Here is a 12,011-nt window from a genome sequence, read left to right as displayed (position 1 = left end):
TGTGAATCACGAGGTATTGTTCTTCGTGTACGAAGTAGCGATAGACGGCGCTGAGCCTGTACCAATTGGTTGAGACTGAGAGGTGTTGTATGTCTTGATGGGTTGGGCTGATTCTCTAGACAGGTCCGAGTATTAAAGAGTGTGGTGCCAAGTGACGAAAGATTGACTCCGGGTTGGGCTATGGATAGCTGCGACAAGGAATGGATTAGCCCAGTCGATGGGCTTCTTGTGCGTTGTGAATGAAAGACTCAAGAATGGTATATCTAGGATGTCGTCTGGCGATGGACTCTGGCACAAGTGAAGATCGCCGACAACTGTGAGATGATGTAAAGATCGTAGTAGAAATCAAGACGCCTAAGAAAACTCCGGTATGATGCGATAGGGATAGAGATATTCGAGTGATAGGAATGGGCAAACTGAAAGAGTCTTAGGATCTTCTGCCCTGTCCTTCTCACGACTATCCTCGAGGCCTCGAATAGAAGCAGGAAACCCCCTCCCTTTTATATCTCTTTGCCTCCATATCCAAGTCGATACAAAGCTCCGTCAAAACTTAAGTCTATCGCGATGGTGATGCTCTCTCCTCATTGCATCCCACGAGCACTGACATCAAGCCTAACCCACACATTTTCAACACTCTATCTCAACCGTCCTCCCGCCCATCTCACGCCTCGCTTAAGCGTTTCCCCTCCCACCAAAACACCCACCCCGTCTGCCGCCGGAAGGGAAAATAACTCGCTGTTGACCGTTATTCTACCCTCCAGTAGACTTGTCTTGGCCCCCAAGCAGGACCCTCGGATAAGACGTCATCAAGATGGCTATTCTAGCAATGTTTCGAAACTTCCATGAAGCGCTCCCCCTTTTCGTTTCATCACAGCCTGAACTGTTTAAAACGTCTGAACACCGACCCTTTCAAGAATTTTACCTTACTCCTTGCATCGACTTGATGACGGACACGGAAATTCGAATGTGGGCCCAAAAAGAGGAAACTATAGGAGATCGGCAGATCAGTCCCAATAGTCATCAAGAGGATAAATATCTTCCTAAGACAATGACTTCGACTCTTAGGCGAGCATTCCTTATCATTGTGAAAGAGAGTAACGTCAAGGATAGCATTTGAATTCCCTCCGCGAGTGTTTTCAGTGTATTGAATGGATATCATCATACTCGTACCGTAATATCATGGCTAACCTCGTCTGTCTGCCTCTCATTTCTCAGCCACCTTCCTCCACAACCAACATATAAACCGAGAAGGATAAAAACAATGCTATCAGTTCTAGGACCCCATATCGTATCCCCATCCTCGTCAAAAGTTGAATGCGTAAAACTTTTTTGGTGTGTGTAAAATGCTAACGCCCTTGCCATGATGCCACGAAACTCCGTAGACCGGAATAAGAGTATGTAACCGAACTGTAAAAGAACAAAAGAAAAGGGAGAGGAAGAGGGAAAGGAATGGGAGACGAGCCGGACCTCAGCCCTCTAGCTCCATCCCATCATCACTCGTCCTCTTCGTCTTCGAGGACCCCCTGGTACCGCATCTCCAGCACCCACTTATCGTCAAAGTCAATACCACGCCGCATCTTGGTGCCAGCCTTCTTCCAGACTCCAGACCCAAGGCCGATATCGGCAATGTACAGTTTCCACGGGTCGTCATCCGTCAAGACTATGCCATCGGGGCCGGCTACGGCAGACATGACCCCGTCCTCGTTATCCGGCGATATCGCCTCCAGGAGGCCCCGTTTCGGTGCTCCCATAGCTACCACGTACCGGGGTTTGATGAAAAGCCGGCTTCCATCAATGACATTGACCTTGCCACTTGTCGGATCGATGCCGGTCGGAACGTCAATGGCGAGCACGAACGCCTCGTTGCGGTTGGCCCATTCCATCAACTCGTAGACCGACGCCTGGTCTCCCGTCCTAAGTTCCTCGAACGAGATCGTAAGACCGAGGAGCGCGTCGATGATTAAACTGACATCGGCCGGTGCATTGCCTGATGCCAGCTTGCGGAGATGCTCAAAGAACTCTTGCTTGCTAAAGATTCGACCCCCGAAGTTGCGGTAGATCCGAATTTGTTGCCGCATATCTTCCAAGAGATCCCTTTCACGCTCGATGCCCACCAGGCAAATGACCACGTTCGCTCCTTTGCTGCGGAGATGCCGCCCTGCCGCAACAGCCCTTATACCCGACTTGTTGTTTCCCGCGAGAATGATTATCGTTGCGTGGGACGCGACGTTGATGATCGGGGTTGACCGTCCCGATGTACCCATCCGTACTCCGATGGCAGGATCCATCAAGGCCGTGAGGGCGACTTCAGCAATTCCCCTTCCAGCGTTTTCCGTCATAATATCCTCGGTGAGTCCGACCTCGTTGGCGGCGATGTTCTCCAGGTTGAGCATTTGAAGAGCGGAGACGGGCTCAACACGTCGATCCGAAGGGACGAGGTATAGCCCTGGCTGGGGTACCTGCTGCAGAGGCGTATGCGGCCTTTGTAAAATCTGGTATTTTGGACCATCGCCCGCGCTTAGCTGCCGCGCAGCCGAGTTAACCCGACTCAATGGCTGTGCAGGGCCTGTAGTAGATGCCTTGCGAGACTGAGACCTGCGTCCGACCCCGACTTTGCTATCTGCCCGCCGGCTATTTTGAGAGCTCCTTGGATGCCTCTCATCGCCGTGCGTGCCGTCGTCTGCCTCACTATTCCAAAAGTCATTCGTACTCGCAGGCTTAGAGAGGGTAGACGGCAAGTCGAGAACGTTTTCGGTGTAGTGCAGGTTCTTTCCGCCAGCCGTACCCGGCTTCGGTCGACGGTTGTGTGCGATTAGTCGCTGTGAATCGTCAATCTGATCCTGCTTGCGCATCTGATCAAACAGCGTGCGCTTGTCGAATTTTGCCAGCCCGCCCTCGAAATCAAACTCGCCCATCTCCTCCGTGACATCTTCAGAAGCCCACCCGTTATCGGCGAAACCCTTCTTCCCCCTTCCTCCATTGCGCTTTAGTGCCGTAAACGGCTGGAAGGAAGCAGTGCTTTCGAGTATCGGCGTCTGCCTCCAGCCCTTTCCACGGTTGCCTGGGGCCCCTGCCGCAGGCGAACTGTCAAGCTGGCCCGCAGTATCTTGTACGCGGATATGCCTCGGGTTTCCTCTCTTTCGTTCACGGCGCTTCTTCTTCCCCGCCTGGGAGGACATATCCGGCGCAGTCCCATCGAGTTCGACGGCGGTCACATTCAACGACGCGGGGCTATTGATATTCAAGCCGTCGAGAGCCGCGGGAAGCTCAGGGGTCTGGGTTGGGGCGATATTCAGACCCGAAATTATCGGTTGGCCAACGACTTCCGGCGGGTATTCCCATTCATTCGCGCTACCCCCAGCAGCAGGGTTCCCATCACTCTGTTGCGGAGTCGAGTCGGGCTTCGTCAAACCGACGCTTAGGATGGCGGGATCCTCGAAGACTGGTTGAACAGCCTGTGGCGGTTGCACATAGACCGGTGCGGATACCCCACTCATGCTCGGAGCGGTAAACGTAGCGGGGGAAGGCGGATGATCGTGGCCCACTTCGGCGAGGTCGTGAATATTATCCGAGTGCACCTCGATGCGGGGATACCACTGGTTCTTTCCGCCAACGACGAATACTATACAAGGTGTTCGTAGATGGTTAGCAGTCGAGACGAAGCACGAACAAGGGGGTGGGGGTGGGGGATATATGCCGCCATACCATTACTCAGAGTGATGGCCCGTTGTCCCGACTCTCCAGCAGATATGGAAATGTCGCTTATCGTTCCCTTGAGCTGCATCCCAGAGGGGTCCTTCAGGGTGACCACCATGTGGAGGCCGATAAACTCGCTTGCCATGGTGCCGGTTAGTCTGCCCTAAAGCTTATTCCTCGCGGGGTCGCGTGCTCAGTTTCCGCGGTATCAGGATTATCGGTATCGGTATCGCTATGGTAGCGTGGTTCTGAAGTGACAGCCGGGATGAACTAGGCTGTAGATAGAGGGAAATCCGTCCGTGGTCTAGTTCCGAGATGGCTCGGTCGAACTCGATGAGGCGTGAAAGGGGGAAATGGCAGGAATGCCTAGTCTCAGAGGAGGCCACTCATGTGCTTATCCATGAAGAGAAGCGGCCGGTCCTGACGCGGGATGCTAGATTACAATACGGATAATGGACACAAGGGTCTGAGGCTCTGAAACAGCACAGAGGAGAAAGCACAAAGGGAGATGGGGTGTCGGGGGGCGATTGGAGAGAGGTGGTGTTGGAGACAATTTGAAAGGATGGCGCAGAAACGAAGTTCAGAATGGGCAGGTACTTTGATGGATGGGGCATTTGGGGAGTTGCCACCGCTAGAATTAACTTTGTTCGATGTACTTCTGAGATTGTAATTTGACCGTCAAGTTACAGTCCCTTATCGATAAGACACAAAGAACGCGCACTTTAATGGAAACCTTCCATTGTCGTTGTTGCATTGTTTGTGGGATGGTTACATAATAATTCGTTTATTGTTACAGAGACACCCATCCACGTGAGGGCCTAGAACCTCAGGCGTCATTACATTCAACTTACACAAGACAGTCTTCAGCAGTCTACGGAAAAGTTGCTACATTCCTCAGGAGCAGGGGAATACACCCTCAGATAACAGAGTTCTCCGTGTTTGGTAGCGACAAGTGTAAAACTGAACATCGAGTGCCATCAACAGTGGTATCATTTAAGTGTACATATGCATTACGAGTACATAAAAGAGTCGCACGACTAGGCACGGGAACAGAAGCCGAGACTAGCTGCCAAACATGCTCTGTATCGTCTGCTGGCCCGCAGGCTTATTATTGCCGCCCAAGGCCTGTTCGGCGCTGTAAAGCCGGTTGTAGAATCCCACGACCTTGGGGTGGGCCATGACCTTGGACTTGTCGAATTTGAGAACCTGCAGACCCTGCTGGCTGGTGGCTCGGCTGAGCGCGACGTAGGCCTGTCCCTTTTCGAAGATGCGCGTCAGGTCCACCTTGACTCTCTCTAGCGTCTGGCCCTGCGCCTTGTGGATGGAAAGGGCCCAGGCGAGGATGAGGGGTAGTTGTGAGCGCTTCGCCTGGACGTCGCCGTTCGGGAGTTCAACCTTCCATTCGTCGTAGACGCATTGGAGGGTACGACGGCTTCCGTCTGTGCAAAGGAATTCGACGATAGGGAATTCGATTAACGTCTTAGTGATGTCTTGGTTGTTTTGGAACTTCTTGATCTTCTTCACGGCCTTTTCCAGATCGATTGGTCCATCCTCCGTGGTCTCCCCCAGGCCACCGCATTCCCATTCGTTTTGCGTCATAAACTGCTTAACTTTGCCGATGGTTCCGTTCACGAGCTGTTCGTCGATGTTCTTGATAAGCATGACCTGCGCGCCGACTTTCAGTTCCATTGACTTCGGCGCCATCATGTTCTGCAAGAGCTTGTCCTTGATGTTGGCATCGCCCGTGTCGACAGCATCATAGCGATATGACCGGCCCGGTAAGTCGTTAAGTCGCTTCGAATTCGAACGTTCCACCTCCAGCCGCGTGGGGAACAACTCCGTTGTTTCGATACCATCGTCGAAACGGAGAGGCCGCGTAAGGGCGCGGAAAGCGCGGACCGTGTCGTCGCTGATTTTACCGAGACGCATCTCGTTCAGCATTTGGGCGAACTGCGGATCTCTCTGACGGAAGACCTGTGTGAGACCGATTGTGTGGGGAATCGACGTGCCCCATGTCGCTGCGTCGAACGCGAACTTGGCCGTCCTAGTCTGGCCGTCAGGAACGGGTGGTAATTGGAAGAAGTCGCCCGTGACGACAAGTTGGATACCTCCCCAAGGACGCCCGTTATTCCGAATAGTCCTTCCGATCTCGCACAGCTTGTCAAACAGTTCTCCATCAACCATGGAAATCTCGTCGACAATCAGACATTTGGTTCTGAGCCATCGGGTCTTTGCTTTCGGATTTCTCCGAATTTTCCTCACAAGGGTTGGCACGTCTTCCTTTCCAAGACCAATACCTATTCGAATTGTTAATCGGGCGAACCCCCCTGCCAGACCATTGGTTTAGGCAGGAGCAAACATACCAGAAAAGCTGTGAAGGGTGATACCACCAATGTTACACGCTGCTAGGCCAGTGGAAGCCGTCACGGCTAACCTCTCGGGATCCTTGGACCATTTTTTCTTCAGCTCGCGAATAATAGCTCTCATTAGGACCGACTTTCCGGTTCCGGCGGGGCCAGTGAAGAAAACACTCTGATTTTTCTGGGTTACAAGATCAAGAATCTGCCGCTGTTCCTGGCTCAAAAAGAGGGGTTCGATGGTCTTGGGTGAGCTAGTAATCTCCTGGATTTCGGCCTTAGACAAGTCCTTCATCCCCGCACTTGTAACAATACCGTCTGAGCCGGTCTCGGATCGCATGTGTTGGAGCCGATGAGTTTTCCTCTGTTCCTTCACGGCACTAGCGGTGAACTCGAGAGGCGCGTGCGTGGCTTTTGGAGCCGGCGTAGCAGTGGCAGCTTGAGCATGGCGATAGCTTATAGTGTCGTCGCACTCGGACACGTTCGATTTCGACGGGAAGGGTAAGCTGCGCCGTTTGGGAGCAGCAGCAGCAGGAAGATCATCCTCTAGCTTCCGCTTAAAGGAAGTATTACTCGTCACACTATCGTCAATAGAAGTATCGCGAGTACCGCTCGTGCCTCTAAGGCTCTCGTAATCTGGAGATGAGCTCCAGGAGATGGCCGTACCCTGCGACGAATCGAGGATCCGTTGCTGATTGAGACGTTCTGCAATGGGTGGAGCGATCTTAGGGCCCAACACCCTGGGTGCAGGAGCCGGTTGCGTCTCCATCTTTGCGGTGACTGTCGAGGTATTGATCTTTTGTTGGGGAACAGATGGTGCGTTAACCTTGACGGGTTCCTGGGCGGGGGGTAGAGTTGGTTCTGAAGGAGGTAAGAGGTCATCGTCGTCGAATTCGTTATCGTTTAGATTGTCTGCTAGCCAGGCTAAATCCTGCGCAATGGAGAAATTCTCATTGTTCCAGGGTTTTCCATGGACCTCATCCTTGAATGGATCATCGTTCGTGGCACAAATTGATTGGAATCGAGGGGGAGGGTTCGATTGGAGATTGGCCGACTTAGGGCCAAGTGGTGACGGTGCACCAGGACCAGCAAAGGCGGCGAAGAGGGGAGTCTGGGTCGACCTCGTCGGATCCTTCCTACGGAACGCATCCTTGATGTTTCCATCTTGACTCGACGTCGGCTGGGGAGGGCTGCTTGAAGAAAAGAGGACTTTTGCAAGCTTTGGATTCGCCTTGGCTTGTTGGTGGAGTGTGCGGGACACAATGGCCTCCTCCGCCGCGTATTTCCTATCACCCTTTCGAAGCATGGCCGCTGCTCCTCCAACCGACTCGGTGTCGGTTTCAATCTCGGTATAGGCTGGTCCAAAAGTTGAGTTCCGAACAATCAAAAGTGGGAAGCTAGAATGATAGAGTGGTGATTGTAGGGATACTTGCAGACGACGGAACGCTGCAAGCATGTATGAATTTAGAAACGAACGTTCACCATTGGGACTGACAAAGGGAAGTTAAGGAAAGAGAAAGAAGGGCTGCTGAATTGGGAGGGGGGAAGCAGAGGTAAAGCTTGTGTGTATTTCTCAATTCACGGTCAAGTCCCCCATTCAAACCACAGACGCGTCTTGCTGCAAGGAAGAGACGTGCAATTATTGTGTGGGGGTGTTGATTTGGTGCAGGAGGGGGGAATGTTGCAAATTAGTCATCAACACACTTCACCTGTGCTTAAAACTTCCCCAGAGTTGATCTCTCACTTCTCCATCGCCAAACACTCACTGATTGCTCAAAATTATCAATGCTGTTAATTATTCTATATTAGGCTGGCTGTGTGTTTCTCATTTTCCACTAATTAATAAATCGAAGAAATGAGGAAAATTTATACACTCGTCGCCGCAAATTCTGTTTCTCACCATCCTGGCAAGGGCACAGTTCCAGGGATGAACAGGCCATCAAAAGACACTGGATCACTATCCGCACCGGAAACCCAGTTCTTGCATTAGACCCATTCCATGTGCGCCCTCTCTGCCCAGGGAACGTCAATTCTTCTTCAGATCACCCATACAGAAAGACTATCATCGTCTAGAGGCTCCATTCGACATGGCATAGCAATATAGGCCGACTCGTCCTTGGTCACCCAGGAGAATGCTCTTTTCAAGGCTAGTCTTTCATCAGATGGCTTCGAATCCATAATTCCGTTTTCTGGTAATGGTGGGCACTCCGCCTCAGCCTCTAACGGAACGATTTTGTCGTGGTTGGTTGGTTCCAATGCGGAGTCATCCCCTTCCCTGTGACGCGGGGGATCGCCGTCGCCGAGCGACTCGATGATTCTTCGCAGGTCATATCCAAGTGTATCATCATTGCCTAAGCGCTTCTGGCGTGACAAAATGACACCGAGCTTCAGCCTGACAAAATGGCGCGCGTTGTCATCTTTCAGATTCGGTATGGAAGCTAAAATTGTCGCTAAGCTGGCGAATGTAGTAGATAGGGCTCCATCGTTCATATCAGGTCTAGAGGATAGCATAGGGTGTGAGTGGATGTTGCCGCCGTCATCCCCCTTGGGGTTGTCAAGGTGCTCGATATCACCGAGACCGTTCATGGCTTCTTCTGCCTCTGCCCGATGCGCTCTGGGGGACAAGCTTAACGAGGCCGGCTTCTCACCCGTTACTGCAAAAGTTCCCTCATATGTACTAGAACGGTCCTCCCTGATTGGCACGGCTGAGAACGGCATAGCTGCCTCGTCATCTGATGATACGGCTGCATTCATTTGAGAAGATGATGAGGAGTAGGTGTTGAGAGGCAGCGTCGTTTGATCAGGTGGATCAGGTGGATCAGGTTGATCAGGCTCGTTATATCCGCGCCTTTTCGAACGAACAGGGTCGCATAGCAACTCTGCCCTTATACAGTCTTCAGGCAACTCCGCTATTGTTGGTTGAAGAGGCATGCCATCATGGCCCGGAAAACTGTGCCGATCCGCGGAATCATCTCTTCCCATGTTCTCAAGGCGCATTCCATTTTGAAGTTGATGGTCTGAACGATCTTGCAGACGGCCTTCCCTAGGGCTTCGGTCCTGTAAATCCTCGCCACGCGCCATCCTTCCCAGATCTCCTAAAACGAGGGATGTCATGGAAGGTTGCCCGCATTTTATGTCGTTCGAGGCAAAATAATCATCGTGCGTCACCTTCTCCATGCGCAGAAGTCTAAATGCTCTTTGGTATCGACGCTCTCTGTCAAGGGTTGACGGCAATACTTCGTCACTTGATCTCTTGCGTAAGTAAGCCCGGGAGACTTTCAGACCGAAAATGTGACGGCCCATGAACCACCGCGTCAAGGGGGAAGTAGAAGAACTCGGACTTTCCTCGTCACCCATATCCTCACCGGGTGATAGATTTTGTCGTTCTCTCGGGCCAAATAGTCGCGTGAGCTTGCGCCTAAGAGGTGAGTTTTGGTTTGGAAGCCGAACTGACCCCTGGTCGGTATCAACCTCGACTTCGGGGCAGGCGTATAGGGGAGGCAAGACGGCTTCTTTTGTTGTATCACTTTCGTACCGCTCCCACTCGTACCGCCTAGTCCTCAGCGGAGATATGCCCCCGCCGTTATTGTGAGTCTGGCTCCTGCGAATGGTTTGGCTCTTTCGGATGGTTTGCTTTGGCATTAGCCCTAAATATTTACCGGGCACGGCCGCCTCAAGCTCGCAGGGTGCATGATTGCTATACGGGTAGAAGAACTCTGGCATATCGTCCCCGAGTACTTCTTTCAGCTGATGGCGGTGTTTAGCGATGAATTCAAAAGGGCTTGCAGGATGTTCATAGACAAAGCCTAGAGGAAGTCGCCGTCGATAGATCTCAGCCGAGATATAGTCTCCTTGCATGCTGAAAATTGTGCCTAGCAGTCCCAACGTTTCGGCATAGTCAAGACTATTCTGCCAGTTTGTTTTCTGCCGCTTTAACCATCTCTTCTTAGCTTGCAATGACTTCTGGCAATGTTGCAGGGCACTCTTGAAGTCGTATGACTTGAGATAGTCGAGAGAAATGGCATGGAGCATATTGCACACGACTAGATCTGCATTCGCGGTGGTCTTTACAAGCTTCAGGACGATAGGCTCGGCCAGTCTCCATTGGTCTTCGAGGAGATAGCAGAGCGAGAGTTGGACCTCGAGGCGGCAGCAGTAGCTACTTCCTAGTTCCGAAACCTCTTCCCCTTTCAACGCCTTCTTTAGCAACCCGATCGCGTTCCAGAAGTCACCGACTCTGATGCTGTCTCTTGCGAGGTCTTCTAGCCCGTCGAGAAACAGGCGCTTGAATTCGGCGTCTTCTTCTTCGTCGTCGTCCTCCTCCGTGATCGTCTCTGTTGAGGTTGGTATCACGAGTGGAGGGAGAACTGTAGTCGGCAATGGTCGTGGGATCTCTGGCGACTCGCTTTTGGCAGGCGCGGTCACGGCGGGAGATTGTCGCTCTGTTTGCTCGAGGCACATTTCAACCCACTCCCGCTTGTGAGCTGGAAAGTCGCAGACAAAACTTCCTCGAGTACCGGAGTGAGATGGCCAAGGTATCTGCTCACTTCCGTCATGGATGGTACTAATGGTAGCAGAGCTTGCGGCAGAGTGGAACTGCTTTGCCGCTGCCGCTAGATTTCGCAAGTTCCGAGCTACTCTTGAATCTGATTCGAAGCATTGACTAAACTGCCCAGCAGGTCTCAGTGAGGCCCGGAGAGCCTCATCGATGGAGGACTTGAGTCGATCGAGCTCAAACAGAATCACCTCCTGAGAGGCATTGCTCCTAAGGGAGAGTGAACTGGTGACGATCAGTCGGGCGTTCTTGAACAAAAGCGGCAGAAGTTAAAAGTCATCGCCTACACAGTGATAGTATGCAGCATTGTCTGAAGTGCCCAGTTGGACTTGTGGATCCTGTCCCGGAAGGTCGCAATATCGGCACCATGGACACTTAAGTCCAATGCAGCTCGCGCCCGCCATCCGAGGCCTTTGGCTCTCGAGCTCTCCTTGATTTCATTTACAAGGACACTTAATTCATCGAGTGTCGTCTGGCAATCAGCCAATGCAAGCTCAATCTGCCGCCAGAGATCTCCTTCGACGTGGGCCAAGTCGTGAACTTTGCATCCCTTCAGGGTGCGCTCGACGGCCTCTAAAAAGGACGTGAGACTGACGAGTTCGTCGCAGAGCCCCGAGACACGAGATTCGACCGTACGAAGGGAGGTGGAGAGTCGACGCAAGGACGTGGTAATCTACTCCTCTTGTTAGATTTTCAGAAGTTGATCACATCATTTCTTTGCGGACGACTTACAGCGCTTGCAGCGTGTATCAGCGTAATGGCTGACGCAGTGATGGATAGGGGATCCATTGCTCTTCCTTCGCACTCTGGCGATTGACCTTAGGCCTATGTAGAGTTGCAGGAAGCAATACACATCCTGCCTGAGGACGGTACCTGCCATCATGAGACTTTTGAACCTAGGAACTGGAAAACCCGGTCGTGAACTACCGCCAGAAGGCGGGGTGTTGATACTGCATGGCGATAGAACACGAGGGACATTGACGAATCACTGCATACGCCCTGCCTTGGAGCCTGCCTTGCCATTTGGAACTACAGCGCAGCCAATCAACGACGGGTTCAAGGCCTGGATCTCGGGGAAGACGGTGAACCTGCAGATCAATTTGATATATTTCCCGCAGCAACAAGTCTAGTTGACGTGGCCCTGAGACCGAGGGGAACGAAGCGGGCGCCCCCTGCAGAAATTCATCCAGAAATGATTCAGGCCACACAAGTTGGTAAAGTTGAAAATTTGGTCAACTGTGATAATACTGAACGCGGTCAAGCCTGGTATATGGGAAGAAAAGGGAAGAGAAAGGCTTTCGGTGCAAAATGGAGAAAACAACACTTCTGTTTAAGCGGGTCAATTGCTTGTTCTAGTCTGCAAGGTACCTCGTGATTTTTCTCGTGTTTTCTGAAGCTGGGAG

General features: G+C 52.1%; 2 protein-coding genes across 2 annotated transcripts; both read right to left on the bottom strand.

Moving 5' to 3' along the window:
* Positions 1–1,493: 1,493 nt before the first annotated feature.
* Positions 1,494–3,841, bottom strand: SAPIO_CDS2188 (Uncharacterized protein; the record flags this gene model as incomplete). Its single annotated transcript, XM_016785288.1, has 2 exons — positions 1,494–3,622; positions 3,706–3,841. The coding sequence occupies 2 exons, from the start codon at positions 3,839–3,841 to the stop codon at positions 1,494–1,496; spliced, it is 2,265 nt and encodes a 754-aa protein (XP_016645166.1).
* A 917-nt stretch (positions 3,842–4,758) lies between these two features.
* Positions 4,759–11,397, bottom strand: SAPIO_CDS2187 (uncharacterized protein; the record flags this gene model as incomplete). The annotated part of the gene is made up of 5 exons (XM_016785287.1): positions 4,759–5,993; positions 6,060–7,409; positions 8,141–10,818; positions 10,896–11,281; positions 11,341–11,397. The coding sequence occupies 5 exons, from the start codon at positions 11,395–11,397 to the stop codon at positions 4,759–4,761; spliced, it is 5,706 nt and encodes a 1,901-aa protein (XP_016645165.1).
* Between the last annotated feature and the right edge of the window lie 614 nt (positions 11,398–12,011).

The sequence above is a fragment of the Scedosporium apiospermum genome (assembly GCF_000732125.1).
Source record: "Scedosporium apiospermum strain IHEM 14462 chromosome Unknown SEQ_SAPIO_0085, whole genome shotgun sequence".
Lineage (NCBI taxonomy): Eukaryota > Fungi > Ascomycota > Sordariomycetes > Microascales > Microascaceae > Scedosporium > Scedosporium apiospermum.
Note: the sequence above shows the minus strand (reverse complement) of the source record. Positions and strands in the feature narration are given on the sequence as shown.